Source organism: Chrysochloris asiatica, unplaced genomic scaffold (genome assembly GCF_000296735.1).
Source record: "Chrysochloris asiatica unplaced genomic scaffold, ChrAsi1.0 scaffold00299, whole genome shotgun sequence".
NCBI lineage: Eukaryota > Metazoa > Chordata > Mammalia > Afrosoricida > Chrysochloridae > Chrysochloris > Chrysochloris asiatica.
This window is the reverse complement of record NW_006408817.1, coordinates 369244-384986: the sequence shown is the minus strand read 5'-3', so window position 1 is coordinate 384986 and position 15743 is coordinate 369244. Positions and strand designations below refer to the sequence as shown.

Genomic DNA, 15743 nt, shown 5'->3' with positions numbered 1-15743 from the left:
ACCCGACTCGATGGCACTTAACAACAACAACAACAACAACACTTAATTAGGCAGGAGCTGTAAAGGGATACAGACCCAGCGCTTGTCCGCACCTGGGAAGAGGCGAGAGGCTGTTTTCCGTATGGCAGCATGGTGGCCACCTACTGGAGCTAGTCAGCGCAGTTTCACCCCCGGGGAAGAAACCTAGACAACTTCCGTACAGAAGCATGGCGGCCGCCTGAGGGAGTCCGTCACCGCCATTACGCCTGGGGGAAGAGGCCGCCGTAAAGGAAGCGTCGCTTCCTCTTCTTACTTCTCCCGCCTCCCATCGGCTGTCGTAAAAGGGTGAATGGAGAGCGAGTTGTGGGGGGGAAAGAGGGCGGACAGGGGCCGTAGAGTCAGAGTGGCGCAGCAAGTGGCTGCAGGTGGCGACGGTGGCGGGGAGTGGGGAGTGAGGTAGTCCAGGAATTTGGGAGGAGGAGGCTGAGAGAGTCAAAGGGAAATTAAAGCTGTAGTCTGGTTTACTAATCCAGGGGTTGCGGAGCCCCCACCCAGGGACATGGACCTCAACCGGATCATCCAAGCGCTGAAAGGTACTATCGACCCGAAGCTGCGAATTGCTGCTGAGAATGAACTCAACCAGGTGAGCAGCTGGTCTTCGTTGCCCCCCTGCCGCGACACGGGCACCCTCTGCGGGCTCGCGGGGCGCTCGCCCCTCGGCGCCCCTGATTTGCAACCCCACCGGGGCTCGGGACCCCGGCGCTTTCCGCGGCCTGTCCTGGCTGGCTCCACGGTCCGGTTTGAGCAGCGCGCCGTCCCCACTGTGGCCCGTAAGCTCTTTGCTGAAGAACTCACGCACCTGTTGGCTAGCTTTGCATCTTTTTGTGTCGTCTTCCTTCCTCAATTCAGTTCCACCCTCTAGGTCCGCGAGAAGAAAAGCTTTTGCAAGTTGCAACCTTGACTAGTGTTATCAGGGTGTGATTTCTTAAGTGCGCTGACTTGGGACAGCGGGTGGTAAAATTCGCTTCAAACTCAAATCCGAGTTTAGCCTTTTCTCAAGACCCAGCCCTTTTTAGGTGTTGCTCTCCGAACTCTTTGCCCATCGCCTGCTTCTGTATGGTTGACAGGACTGTTTTGACACTGATTAGCAGTTTTGTTCGAGCGCTGGGAAATATCGGAAGAAAGCTCTGGGAAGAATAGCCGGTTTTTATGATGGTACCTGCTTTATAATAGACACATTGAGTGATATGTTTTTGGAGACATTTCTTACAAATGCTAATTTTTTTTTTAAATCCCCTGGCCACTGTTGTTCGCAGCTAGCTCAGATCTGGTCCAAAAGATTTAAAGTTCCAGCTTTTCCCTCAACATTTCAAAAATTTAATCTCAAACTCTAGTTCATTTCAACCCTCTGACCTTTAATAATGAATTGTAGACCTCTCCCTAAAGTACAATAAAGGTCTATCCACAGGAGCTCTGGTTGCGTATTGGTTACAGTATGGCTGCTAATCTTAAGGTCAGCAGTTCGAAACTACCAGCTGTTCCGCGGTACCAGCTGTTCCTTGGGAGAAAGATGAGGCTTTCTGCTCTGGTAAAGATTTACAGCCTCAGAAATCCTATGTCGATTTATGGACAACAGCTGATTGTTAAGTGCTATGGAGTTGTTTTCAACTCCTAGTTTCTTTGTATAGGGTTTCCGTGGAACAGAGGAACATGGTGCGTTTGAACCACTGACTCTATCATGCAGGGCCACACCAGGACCCCTTGTCCTTTAATTAGGACCGGTTCAGCCATGGTTGAGGAAGGGAAATAGGAACGACTGGAATTTTTACAATTTGGGTGATTGGGCACTAACAGGAAAAATTGTCAAAATCCTAGAAAGAGAGGGACAGTATCTTTTTGGGGCACTTAATGCATGATATTGGATTATTGGCAGTACTTTGGAGAGCCATACACATTTAAAGTGTGCCTCTGTTGGCAACCATCTTTAAGTGGGGCACCACCATCTTTAAAGCCCTGATTTAAAGGGATGTAAATTCTTCATCCCAGTCGCAGTCACTTGCTAAATGTACATCATCTTTTAAATAATTGAAAAGACTTCAAGCCTTTACTTGAACGAAAGTAGGGCTAAAAAAGAACCATATGCACCTATTCTGATTTACCTATAGCTTTTTTTAAATATAACTTTTTATTGTGAATTGAGTGAAGGTTTGCAGAGCAGATAGTCAGGTTTTTGTTTTTAATTAATTAATTAATTTTATTTAAGGTTTTTAATTGTGTATTGGGTAAAAGTTTACAGAGCAGACCATCAGTTTTACATTTAACAAATCATATACTTTGCTTCATTACAATGATTGCAATCCCCTCCATGTGCCATCAGTTAACAATATTTACCTTTATTCACTTTAAGTCTTGCATTCCTGCCTGTTTCCCACTCACTGCCTTCATCTTTCCTCTGCTAACCTCCTTCGTGTTGTATATTGCCTGCCCTGTCACCCATGTGTCTGGCCTCTAGCCTGAGAATAATCCCTCCAGTACACATTATAGAATATTTCTTTTATCAAGAAGACCTTAACATTTTACAACAGTGGTCTCATACAATATTTGTCTTTGTTTGGTTGAGTGTAGTGGCTACGAATCGGGCTGCTAACCTCAGGGTCAGCAGTTTGAAACTACCAGCTGTTCCGCGGGAGGAAGACAAGGCTTTCTGCTCCTGTAAAGATTTACAGCCTCGGAAACCCTGTACACGGTCACTATGAGTCGGAACCGACTCCATGGCACATAACCATCAATATCACTCGCATAATGTTGTTCTCCAGGTTCATCCATGTTGTCTGGTATGATGCTGTGGGTTAATGCACTGGACTGCAAACTTGGTTTGAACCTCAAGGTGGTAGTGGTGGTTCAAGCTCACCAGCCACTCCTTGGAAATCCTATACAGGGTTGCTATGGGTCAGACTGATTCCACGGCACTTAGCAACAGCAGAATCACTCAGCATAATGTTCTCCAGGTTCATCCATGTTGTGAGGTGTTCTGCAGATTTATGGTTGGTTATTCTTCAACATGGAGTCCTGGTGTGGCGTTGTGGGTTAATGCGCCAGACTACAAAGCCGTTTGAACTGCAAGGTTGGCGGTTCAAGCTCACCAGTCGCTCCTCAGAAACCCTATACAGGGTTGCTATGGGTCGGAACCTACTCGACGGCACTTAACAACAACAACATTCTTCAACATTGTGTGTATGTACCAAAGTTTGTTTAATCATTTCTCTTTTAATGGGCATTTAGGCCCATTTTTGATACTGTAACTAGTGCTGCAGTGAACATGGGTGTGCATATATCCATATGTGTCATGGCTCTTATTCCTGGCTCTTGTTCCTGGAGGATATATACCAAGTAGAGGGATAGCTGGGTTATACTGTATTTCTAGTTCCAACTTTTTGAGAAAGTGCTGTACAGTTTTCCACAATGGTTGCACCATTCTACAGTCCCACCAGCAGTGTAGGAGGGCCCCATTCTCTCCACACTCCTGGCAGCATTTGTTGTTTTCTGTTTCTTGAACTTTGCTGTTAATGCTAGAGTAGGATATCTCATTGCTGTGTTGATACACATCTCTCTAATGGCTAATGATTATGAACATTTCTTAATATGTTTGTTGGTGGTCTGAATGTCTTCTGTGGTGATGTGTCTGTTCATGTCTTCTGCCTGTTTTAAAACTGGATTACTTGTCTTTTTATTGAGATGTTGAAGTGTTTTTTAAATTTTAGAGAGTAGTCCTTTGTCTGATACGTCATTACCAAACATTCATAGTCTGTGGGTTCTTTTTTTAACTCTTTTGTTAAAATCCTTTGTTGCACATAAGTGTCTAATTTTTAGGAAGTCCCAGTCATCTATTTTGTCTTCTGTTTGTATGTTTTCAGTTATGTTTGATTGTGTATCAGAGCCCCTAAGTTTGTCCCTATGTTTTCATTGATGATCTTTATAGTTCTAGGCTTTATATATAGGTTTTTAATCTACATTGAGTTCATTTTTATATATGCTATAAGATATGGGTCTTGTTTCATTTTTCTGCAAATGGATTTTCAGTTCTGCTAGCACTATTTACTTCCATATATAATGTATCATGGCACTTTGATTAAGATCAACTGACTATGTTGATGTAGTTGTTGTTGTTGTTGTTAAGTGCCGTCGAGTCGGTTCCGACCCACAGCGACCCTGTACAGGGTTTCCAAGGGTGTAAATCCTTACGGGAGTAGAAAGCCTCATCTTTCTCCCGCGGAGCAGCTGGTAGTTTCGAACCGCTGACCTTAAGGTTCGATGTAGTTAGGTGCCGTCAAATTGGCTCGATTCATAGTGATCCTATGCACAACAGAATGAAACACTGCTTGTCCTGTGCCATCTTCACAATTGTTGTTACACTTGAACCCAGGGCTGTTGTCACTGTGCCATTCATTTCATTGGGGGTCTTCCTCATTTTCACTGACCCCAATAATGATGTCCTTCTCCAGGGACTGGTCCCTCCTGATAATATGTCAGAAGGTTGAGAGATGAAGTCGTATCATCCTGGCTTATAAGAATCATTCTGGTTGCACTTTTTCCAACACAGATATGTTTGTTCTTCTGGCAGTCCATGGTAATTTAATATTCTTTTCCAACACCATAACTCAAATGCATCAGTTCATCTATGGTCTTCTGTATTCATTGTCCAATTTTCACATGCATATGAGGCTATTGAAAATAACCATGGCTTGGGTCAGAAGCGTCTTAACCCTCAAACTCCTCTTTGCTCTTGCAGCAGATTTGCCTAACACAATATGTCGTTTGATTTCTTGACTACTGTTTCCATGAGTGTTGATTGTAGATCCAAGCAAAATGAAGACTTTGGCAACTTAAATCTTTTCTACATTTATCATGTTATTTACTGGTCCAATTTTAAGGATTTTTGTTGTCTTTACAATGAGATGCAATCCCTACTGAAGGCTGTGGTCTTTGATCTTCATCAGTAAGTCCTCTACTTTCAGCAAGCAAGGGTGTATCATCTGCATATTGTAGGTTCCTTACGAGTCTTCCTCCAATGCTGATGCCATGTTCTTCATATAATACAGTTTCTTGGATTATTTGCTCAGCATACAGCGTGATTAAGTATGTGCAGAAAACTTGTGGGGCCATGTCTGACTTCAGTTGGCTTCACAAGGGGAAAAGAAAATCAAACTCAAAATCAGCCTCAGGCTGATTTCTATGAACCCCTATCAGTTACACATCTTCTACAATGATAGTTTTGACCATCACAATTAATCCTACTAACAGCTACTCACAATTGAAATAACAAAATCCTGCTGCATCATCTTCTACACTCTCTTCAACAGACCTATCTGGAAAAGAGGGACCATAAGGTTGCTATGAGTTGGTGCTGACTCGATGGCACTTAACAACAACAGCAACATTCAGTGGGGATTCTCCCTTGGCCCCCTCATTTCTGAGATGAAGCACATCCATGAAAGTCTGTAAACCAGCCACTGTATGCCTTTATATCTCCCATTTTTGATAGTCAATTTTTAAATTGCTTATACCTATTAACCCAGCAAACTGAGGAGACAAGCATGTTCCTTGATCTGAAGAATCTTCCATCCTGGTTGGAATTTTGAGCAACTGCATACTTAAACAAAAGTCTAGTCCATCAAATTGTAGCAATTACACATGATCACAGTGTCAAACATCTTTATCTTCATCTGGTTAGGTTCTAGGCAGCTCAGCCTTAGCCATCCAAGCTATGCCAAATGGCTGCCAGCTGAATGTTTGGGATTTCATACACACCTCCCTATACTTCAGACCAGCTGGGCCCTTCACTCTCTCTGCCCTAACCTCCAGAGGCTAGGTCTGTCCCATGGGCTCAGGGGTCCCCAAACTTCAGACCAGCCAGCCCTTCCTCTTCTCTCATCTCTTAGTCACTGTGGATCAAATCAACAGGTGCTAATAGACCATGTACAAACTCAGCCCATATCTTCATTGCTGTTTTCCCCAACCCCACTTCTACTCAGCAAGTATACCCAGGTGGTTGCAGTGAACATACTAGAATCCTTGCCAGGTGCCTTTAACTTTCAGTCGCAGAAGGGAATTTTCTCTGATGGGCATAGACTTTTCTTGCCTTGATGCTTCCAAGGCAAGCAGCTTATTTGAAATTCAAAAAGCCAAACGCTTTGCTGTATTTTTCTTCCACTCTTTCTTCCAATCATGAATTTCCTGTTCTCTTAGCAGTTCTGGGTTGGTCTGATGTTTTTTTTCAAGTGCAAATGTATGAACTCTGAAGGTCTGGGGGTGGCTCAGGCTTTCATCTAAGGCCCCAAACTCTACAAAGGCTTAAAACTAGAAGCCTAATTCTTCTGGGCAAATTCGAACTGCTCTTTTAGCAAATCCAATCATGTATAATTTGAAGGCGGATTTGGATAAGATTCCAAATATAATCTGATGGCAAAGGGAATCATAGTTACCAACATTCATTTCCATCATACCTGTATGTGTATTTTACAATAGTTGTTGTCAGGTGCCATCGAGTCGGAACCGACTCATAGCGACCCCATGCACAGCAAAACGAAACAATGTCCGATCCTGGGCCAACTTCACTACTGCTGCCACACTTGATGCCATCAATGATGCCATCTGGCTGATTCATCTCGTTGGGGGTCTTCCTCTTTTTCTTTGAGTTGTAGTGTTGGAGGAGAATACTAAAAGTACCATGGACTGCCAAAGGAATTTTACAATAGTAGGCAGGAGAAACTCATACCTGTAAAGCAGTAAATCAAACAAACTTTTTAAAACAGTCAAGTTCAGTCTTTTCTTCTCCACCCTTGGACTAATTAAATTCATATGCATATGACCTTGGGCCTCTGGTAGGATGGATCTAAAAATAAAAAGATTCACTTCCTGTGCACCTTCTTTCTTTCTTTTAACAAAACCTCATGTTTCCAGGAGTCTGCTTCCATGCATATTGCTGTTTGATCTGAGCAAAATGAAGTCTTTGACAATTTCAGTCTTTTCTTTGTTTATCATGCTATTTATTGATCCAGGTGTGAGGACTTTTGTTTTCTTTACATTGAGGTGTAACCCAACTGAAGACTGTGGTCTTTGATCTTCATCAATAAGTATTTTAAGTCCTCTTCGCTTTCTGCACTGTTTGCAAAGTCATATATTATAATAATATGTGCAAAGACCTGGAGTACAAAAACCAAAAGGGAAGAACATGTTTAGCATTTCTCAAACAGAACTCAAGAAAAAAAATTCAAGTCTCAACTTGAACTAGTGAAGGATTCTTTGGGCAAAATATTGAATGATGCAGAAAGCATCAAAAGAAGATGGTAGGAATACACAGTCACTACACCAAAAAGAAATGATAGATGCTCAACCATTTCAAGAGGTTGAGCCAATGATACTGAAGGAAGAAGTCCAAGGTGCACTGAAGGCATTGGCGAAGAACAAGGCTCTGGGAATTGATGGAAAAAAAATTGAAACCTTTCAACAAACAGGCAGCACTAGAGGCACTCTCTCATCTGTGTCAAGAAATTTGGAAGACAGCTACCTGGTCAACTGATTGGAAGAAATCCATAAATTTTTAAAAAATGTTTTATTGTGAATTATGTGATTGTTTACATTGGAGAACATTAGTTTTACATTCATCCTATTGTATATTGTTTCATTGCCATGGTTACAATCCCCTCCATGCATCATCAACCAACCAAAGGTTATACCCTACAAGCCTGCCCACCCCCCACCCCCCGGGTCATCAACACACAGCCCCTCTCCCTTTCTGTGTCTAAAGAAATCCATATTTGTGCCCATTCCAAAGAGAGATGACCCAACGGAATGTGGAAATTAGTGGACAATATCATTAATATCACATGCAAGTAAAATTTTGCTAAAAATAATATTAAAATGACTGCAACACTTCAATGACAGGCAACTGCCAGAGATTCAGACCAGATTCAGATGGGGACATGGGAATGAGGGCTCTCATTGCTGACATCAGATGAATCTTGGTTAAAAGCTGAGAATACCAGAAAGATATTTACGTGTACTTTATTGGCTATGCAGAGGCTTTCAGCTGTGTTGATCATGACAAGTGTGGACAACATTACAGATAACAATGAGTGTTCCAGAACACTTAATTGTGCTCATGAGGAATCTGTACATAGAAGAGGCAGTTGTTCCAGCAGATCAAGGGGACACTGAATGGTTTTAAATCAGGAAAGGTGTGTGCCAGGATTATATTCATTCCCCATACTTATTCAGTCTGTGTGCTGAACCAAATATTCAGAGAAGCTGGAGTATACGGAGAATGTGGTATTAGGACGGAGGAAGAGTCATAAACTTACTCTATGTAGATGATACAACCTTGCTTGCTGAAAGCAAAGAGGACGTAAAATACTTACTGATGAAGACCAAAGACCACAGCCTTCCATATGGGTTGTACGTCAATATAAAGAAAACAAAAATCCTCACCAGTGGACCTCCATCAGGATAAATGGAGGAAAGATTGAAGTTGTCAAAGACTTCATTTTGCTCAGATCAACCATCAATACTCAAGAAAGCAGCAGTCAAGAAATCAAACAACATATTGCATTAGGCACATCTGCTGCACAAGACCTTTTTTAAAGTGTTGAAGAGCAAAGATGTCAGCTTGAAGACTGAGGTGCACCTGACCCAAGCCATGTTATTTTCAATAGCCTTATATGCATGTGAAAGTTGGACAATGAAAAAGGAACACCATAGAAAAATTGATACATATGAGTTATGGTGTTGGAGAAGAATATTAAAAGTACCATAGACAGCCTGAAGAATAACCTAATCTTTGTTGGACGAAATATAGCCACAATGCTACTTAGAAACCAGGAAGCCAGACTTTGTCTCTCATACTTCGGACGTAATATCAATAGACACTAGTACGTGGAGGAGGACATCAAGCTTGATAAAGTGAAGAGTGGAAGACCCTCAGTAAGGTGGATTGGCACAAGCTGCAGCAATGGGCTCAAATGTAGCAACAATTGTGAAAATGACGCAGGCCTGGGCAGCGTTTCATTCTGTGTTATAAGGTTGCTTTGAGTCAGTATGGACTCCACGGTACCTAACAACAACAACAACATTAATAGAGAATTTGACTTGTTTTTTTACCCACTCTCCTTACATTGAGGCCAGATTTTACTTTAAAGTGTTTATAGTGTGTACCTATCTTTGGTATTAATGTTAATGCTTGTCTGCCCTGTTAGCCTAGCAGTCTGTTTCTAATTTATAATACGTAAGTTCAGTACAAGGTAGGGAAGTATTGAAGTAGATATGGTAAGGAAGTAGAGTTTGTAGAATCAAAAGAGAGGCCAAGACTCAATCCTATTTTTTTTTTTTTTTTTTTTCTTTATAGTGTTTCAATCCAAATCCTTATTCTGCCCTGTCTTAAACCCACCCAGTGCATTGGAGACCACAGGTTCTTTCATAGCTTTTAAAAATAGTTTATTGCTTGTTTCATTTAGCAGTTGTATTTTATATGAAGCTTTGGATTGTGATACATTCTCACTATTTGTTTTAAAATTTAAAATCTGTAAGCAGAAGAACAAAATATGTCACATACAAGGTGATGCTCTAGGATAAGCACTGGACTGCTTGCTGCAAGGTTGGCAGTGCAGATCCCCCAGTTGCTCTGCATACATTACTGTCTGCTCCTGTAAACATTTCCAGCATTGGAAATCCTGTACAGGGTCGCTGGTAGTCAGAATTGACTCGATTACAGGTTTGGTTTTTTTGATTCATAGTTCTTTTGACCACTGTACTATTGGATAATTGGGTAGGTAATCTAACAATCAATGATTATAGTCCAGCTCATTTATTTGTTTTATTGAACTGCTTCCCTGCATGTATGAGGGTGCTTTAAAAATTTCATGGAAAAGTGGAATTAAAAATAGTGGAGTTTGTCCGTGAGCTTCTTGAAACCCCCTAGTATGCTTTGCATAGGAGTCAAAGGCAACTTTCACAGTGTACTGATTGATCTGTCAGTTATTGACTAGAAGTAGTCAGTCTGTATTCCAAAGGATGGAGCTCTATTTTTCTGTATCCGACATTTTTCTACTACCCTGTGAGTGGTTTCCTGATTGCTATTTGTAATACTCTTTCTATGAGACCATGCATTTTTTTGTTTTATTGTAGGATATTAAGAATATAGCCAGTATCCCTTCTCTCACTGTCTCCCGAAATCTCTTTAGAAGCAGTGTAGAGGAGTAGGAATGGATAGATATCTTGAAATCCAGTAACTTATTCATTGAGAAGCCCATCTTTTAATAGATCACTCTCCACATGGTCTAAATAGGGAAATAAAGACATGTACTTTCATTGCCAAACTTTGGTGTTCCTGTGTATTCATGCATCTGTAGGTATCATTTTATAATGAATGACCTTTGAGAGCATTTCTGTATATGAACAACGTATGCATTCATTGAGTTATATGTCAGGTATTGGTACAAGACTCTTCTCGGAGCTTGCATTCTAGTGAAGCATTTTGTTGGGTTTTATTGAGTTGATTCTGACACATAACAACTCTCAATGGCAGTAGAACAGCAGTAGGTAGGGTTTTCCAGGTGTAGTCTTTATGGAAGTAGATCTCCAGGTCTTTCTTCCAAGGAGTGACTAGTGGGTTTGAACTGCCGACTTTCAGTTAACAGCTGAGTGCTTAACCCTTGTGTTACCAGGGTTCCTTAGTGAGTATACATAGATAAGTAAATAACTTAACTTTTGGTCATAAGTGCTGGAGACTTAAGCCTTATATGCATGGGCTTTAGAGTGTTGGACTGTACAAAATTGATGTTCATTCTCTGAAGAATGACAGCGAGCCAGAAATCTGGATTTTGAGAAGGGTTGGAGAGGAGCAGAAGGAGCAGCCAGTTCACAAGAGGCCCATAAGGTGGCTTGTTGGAGAACTAGAAAGATGAATGTAGTTGGATCAGTGAGACTGAGAATGGGAAAATACAAGGCTTTGCTTTGTATGAATAAAATGCAGTATAAACAAACTTTTATTCAGAAAACTTCACAGATATCTTCAAGAAATCATTGGAAACTTTGCTTTAAACTCTTTTTTTTTTTTGTCTTTTTCTTTTTTGTGGGGATTAGAAACTTGAAGCCCAAAGTGGGAAAAAGAAATTAGGTGCATATTTGTGAGTAAAATTGTATGAGACTATACCTGAATTTATCTGTGAATGTTTTAGTAGTAGGCCAAATTAATATATTGAAAGAAGCCAAAGGTTTCAGAAGTTATTTGAAATGACAAAGAGTAGCAAACAGTTGTAGGCAGTTTCAAAATGTGTGGTGTGGCAGCAGTGTCGAAATAGCAATAGTCTCCCCCGCAGTTGCTTCAAACTGGTAGCATTAATCTAAATGTAAAGATTATTTTGTATTTCTGGATAATGATTTTTTAAAAAGAGTAATGGAAGTCAGTTTTTATGCTTACAACTACACTGTGTATTTTGATGCTTAATTTACTGAGATTTTTTTCAGTATCTGATCAGTTATAAGCATGGTTATTTTATAATAATGTAAATGTAGAAGATGCCGCCTAGTCGTTCTGACTCATAGCAACCCTGTATGGGGTTTCCAAGGACTGGCTGGAAAGTTTGAACCATTGACCTTTCGGATCAAACCAACCTTGCTTACAGTGCCACTCTAGGACTCCAGAAATTAGATCTGTATTAATTTTGGGTCCTGTACCAGCTGCTCCGCGGGAGAAAAATGAGGCTTTCTACTCCCGTAAAGATTTACACCCTTGGAAACCCTGTACAGGGTCGCTATGGGTCGGAACCGACTCGATGGCACTTAACAACAACAACAACAAACTGCTTATGAAACATCTGTCTGCTTAAAAACGGCTTTAAATTTTTGGTGGTTTTAACTATGAATAAAAAAGAATTTACCTTTCATATAAGGAAGTTTCAAAAAGTTTGTTGAAAAAAATCCATTATTTTTGAATTCACTTTGTCAAAGAAAATTTTGAAGCCCCCTTGTGCAGGAGATTTAAGAGTCTGAAGATTTTATGGGATAAAAGGAAGGAGAATAATAAGATAAAATAAAAATTTTTCTGAAGAATATAGAAAGATTTGAAAAGCACATTGCTCTTCAATAGAGAAAGAATCAGTATTTAATCCCATTCTTTCTGTCTTTTTTTTTTTTTAACTGTTTTATGTGAATTGAGTAAAGGTTTACAGACAAGATGATCAGTTTTACATTAAAAAAATCATACACTTTGTTTCATCTCAGTGATTATAACTCCCTCCATGTGACAACAGTCATCCCACTGTGGTTCCTAGGTCCATTCCACCCTCCTTCCCATCCCTTCTCAACTTTGTCCTTAGGTACATGTTGCCCTTTTGATTTGGAATGATCGACCATTCCATGATGAGCATACTTTACGACTCGATGGCACCTAACAACAACAACAACAACTGGTGGTGTTGTCGCTACTATATACCTATCTATTTTTTGGCTGAAAATTGGGCCATAAGGGTAAATCCTTTCATGACCAAATTATTTCCTGCCTTGAATTTTTTGTTGTTGGTGCCATGTGTTTTCAATAATGCAGAAACCAGGAAAAATATTTTTTGAGGTAATTCAGATTTTGATACAATTTTATGGGACACATATGTCCCAAGTGTATGCTGGGGCCTGTTTCCTCAGATTTACATAGTTATACAGGTCCCTGCCAGGCAGCCATATATACAACAACTGGGATATTGGCTTCTCAAGAAACCTGAGAGTCTGAAAATGTTGATGGGCAATCAGTATCCCACAGGTCACAAAAGGGTTAAATAAAGACACCAGTTTTCTCCAGATCAGTTTTTTAATCAAATGTTTTTCTTCACTGAAGCTATTTATATATATATAAATTAATATGATTAATTAAAAGCATGGAATGGTAAACACAAACTAAGCTGTGTATTGCTAGGGAGTCACCACACACATAGCTTCAGGCTCCCATGATACAGTAAGTTGGACAGGATGTCTGTATTGTTGTCTGTCTTTAGCGTCACTGAGAATTTACAAGTTTTTTCTGGGAATGTCAGTGGACCAGGGCAGGTGTGAGCTCTAATTAACGTAGGACTTACTGAAGTTTAGGCATCTGACAAGGCTATAATATGCTCCAGGTAGTAGACATTTGGAGAAAATATGGTCAGAGGGAATGAGCTGCTTTTTATATTTTAACTTCTAAGGTCACCATTAAAAGATAAAAACAAAAGAAAAAGATGTTAGAGAGAGCTCTGAACCTTGTTCTTGAATGTAGAGAAGTTAAAGAGACCAAAAGAAATGATGATGTGAAAGATCTGACTGAACAGAAAACTTCCAACTCTAGAAAACAAAGGAAAGTATTATAATGAAAACTGCAAAGACCTGAAGTTAGAACCAAAAATAAAGAAGACATTCAACATTTCTCAAGTTGAAAGAACTAAAGAAGAAAAATTCAATCCTCAATTTATAATTCTGAAGGATTCTATGGGCACAATATTGAATGATGCAGGAAGTATTAAAAGAGATGGAAGGAATACAGAGAGTCATTGTACCAAAAAGAATTGGTTGATGTTCAACTGTTTCAAGAGGTAGCTGCACATAATCAAGAATGGATGATAGTGATGGAAGAAGTCCAAGCTGCACAGAAAGCATTGGCAAGAAAACAAATCTCCAGGAATTGACAGAATACAAATTGAAATGTTCCAACAAACTGATGCAACACTGGAGGCGTTCACTCATCTATTTGGCCTGTCCAACTGGTTGGAAGAGATCCATATTTGTGACCATTCTAAAGAAAATACCAATGGAATGTGTAAGTTACCAACAGTATCATTCATATTGAAGTCCTGGTGTGGCGCTGTAGGATAAGCACTTGACTGCTAACCACAAGTTGGCAGTTCAAACCCACCAGTCACTCCATGAAAACTGTATATAGAGTCACTATAAATCAGAACTGATCTATGGCACTTAACAACATTATTAATGTCACACACAAGTAAAATTTTGCAGAAGATATTTAAAAACCAGTTACAGTAGTACATTGACAGGGAGCTGTTAGAAACTCAAGCCAGACTTAGAAGAGGATGTGGAATGATATCATTGCTAACATCAGATGGATCTTTGCTTAAAACAGAGAAGACCAGAAAGATTTTTTTGTGTGTGCTTTGTTGACCATGTAAAGGCATTCGACTGTATGGATCATAACAAAACAATGGATAATACTGCAAAGAATGGGCATTCCAGATCACTTAATTGTGCTCATGCAGATTCTGTACATAGACCAAGAAGCAGTTGTTCGAACAGAACAAAGGGATACTGCGTAGTTTATAATCAAGAAAGGCGTGTCAGGGGTGTATCCTTTCACCATACATCTTTAGTATGTATTCTGAGTAGATAATCCAAGAAGTTGGATTTTGTGAAGAATGTGACATCAGGATTGGAGGAAGATTCATTACTAACCTGTAATATGCAGATAACACAATTTTGCATGCTGTAAGCTAAGAAGATTTGTGGACCTTGTTGATAAGATCAAATAATACAACCTTCATAATGGATTGCACCTCAATGTAAAGAAAATGAAAATCCTTACAACTGAATTAATAAATAGCATGATAAATGGAGAAAAGATTGGAGTTATCAAAGATTTCATTTTATTTGGCTCCCCAATCACCATCCCTGGAAGCAGTGGTCAAGAAAATGACACACTGCATTGGGAAAATCTGCTGCAAAAAACCTCTTTTAGGCATTCAGGAGCAACAATATCACTTTGAGGACTAAGGTGCACTTGACCCAAGCCATGGTACTTTCAGTCACCTCATATGCTTGTGAAAGTTGGACTATGAATAAGTAAGACCTAGAATTGTTGCATTTGAATTATGGTATTGGTGAAGATATGTTCTTTTTGACAATGAATGCAACACCATTCCTCTTCAATTTGTCATTTCCGACATAGTAAACCATGTGGTCATCAAATTTAAAATGGCCAATACCCAGACCATTTCAGCTCACTAATACCTAAGATGTCGATGTTTATGCATTCCATTTCATTTTTGACAACTTCTAGTTTTCCGAGATTCATACTTCATACATTCCATGTTCCAATTTTCAGTGGATGTTTACAGCTATTTCTTTTCATTTTGAGTTGTGCCCCATCAGCAAATGAAGGTCCCGCGGGCTTTTCTCCCATGGGTTTTACTCCATTCGCGTCATCACAATTAAGTCTACTTTGAGGAGGCAGCTCTTCCCCAGTTGCATTTTGAGTGTCTTCCAACCTGAGGGGCTCATTTCTCGGCACTATAACTGACAGTGTTTGTCTGCTATTCATAAGTGACTAAATATTCGGAAGTGGTTCATCACTTCTTCTTCCTAGTCTGTCTTCGTCTGGAAGCTCATTTGAAACCTGCCCACCATGGGTGACCCTGCTGATATTTAAAATACCGGTGGCATAGCTTTCAGAATCACAGCAACTCACAAGCCACCACAGTACGACAAACTGACAGACGAGTGGTGGAATGGTGTTGCATTCATTTTCCAAAAGAACATATCCAGATCAGTCATGAAGTACAACGCTGTCTGTGATAGGACAATATCCATGAGCCTACAGGGAACCCCAGTTAATACCACTATTTTTTCAAATTTTGCACCAACCACTAAAGTCAGTAAGGAAGAAATAGAAGAATTCTACCAACTTCTTCAATCTGAAATTGATCAAACATGCAATCAAGATGTATTGATCATTACTG

At 40.1% G+C, this 15743-nt stretch overlaps 1 protein-coding gene across 1 annotated transcript in view; it reads left to right on the top strand.

Annotated features, from left to right (window-relative positions):
• Positions 1-538: 538 nt before the first annotated feature.
• Positions 539-15743, top strand: part of IPO8 (importin 8) — a 77697-nt gene continuing 62492 nt past the window's right edge. Inside the window, exon 1 of the mRNA XM_006874768.1 lies at positions 539-622. Within this exon, the coding sequence (XP_006874830.1) occupies positions 539-622 (84 nt within the window). The remainder of the gene's footprint in view (positions 623-15743) is intronic.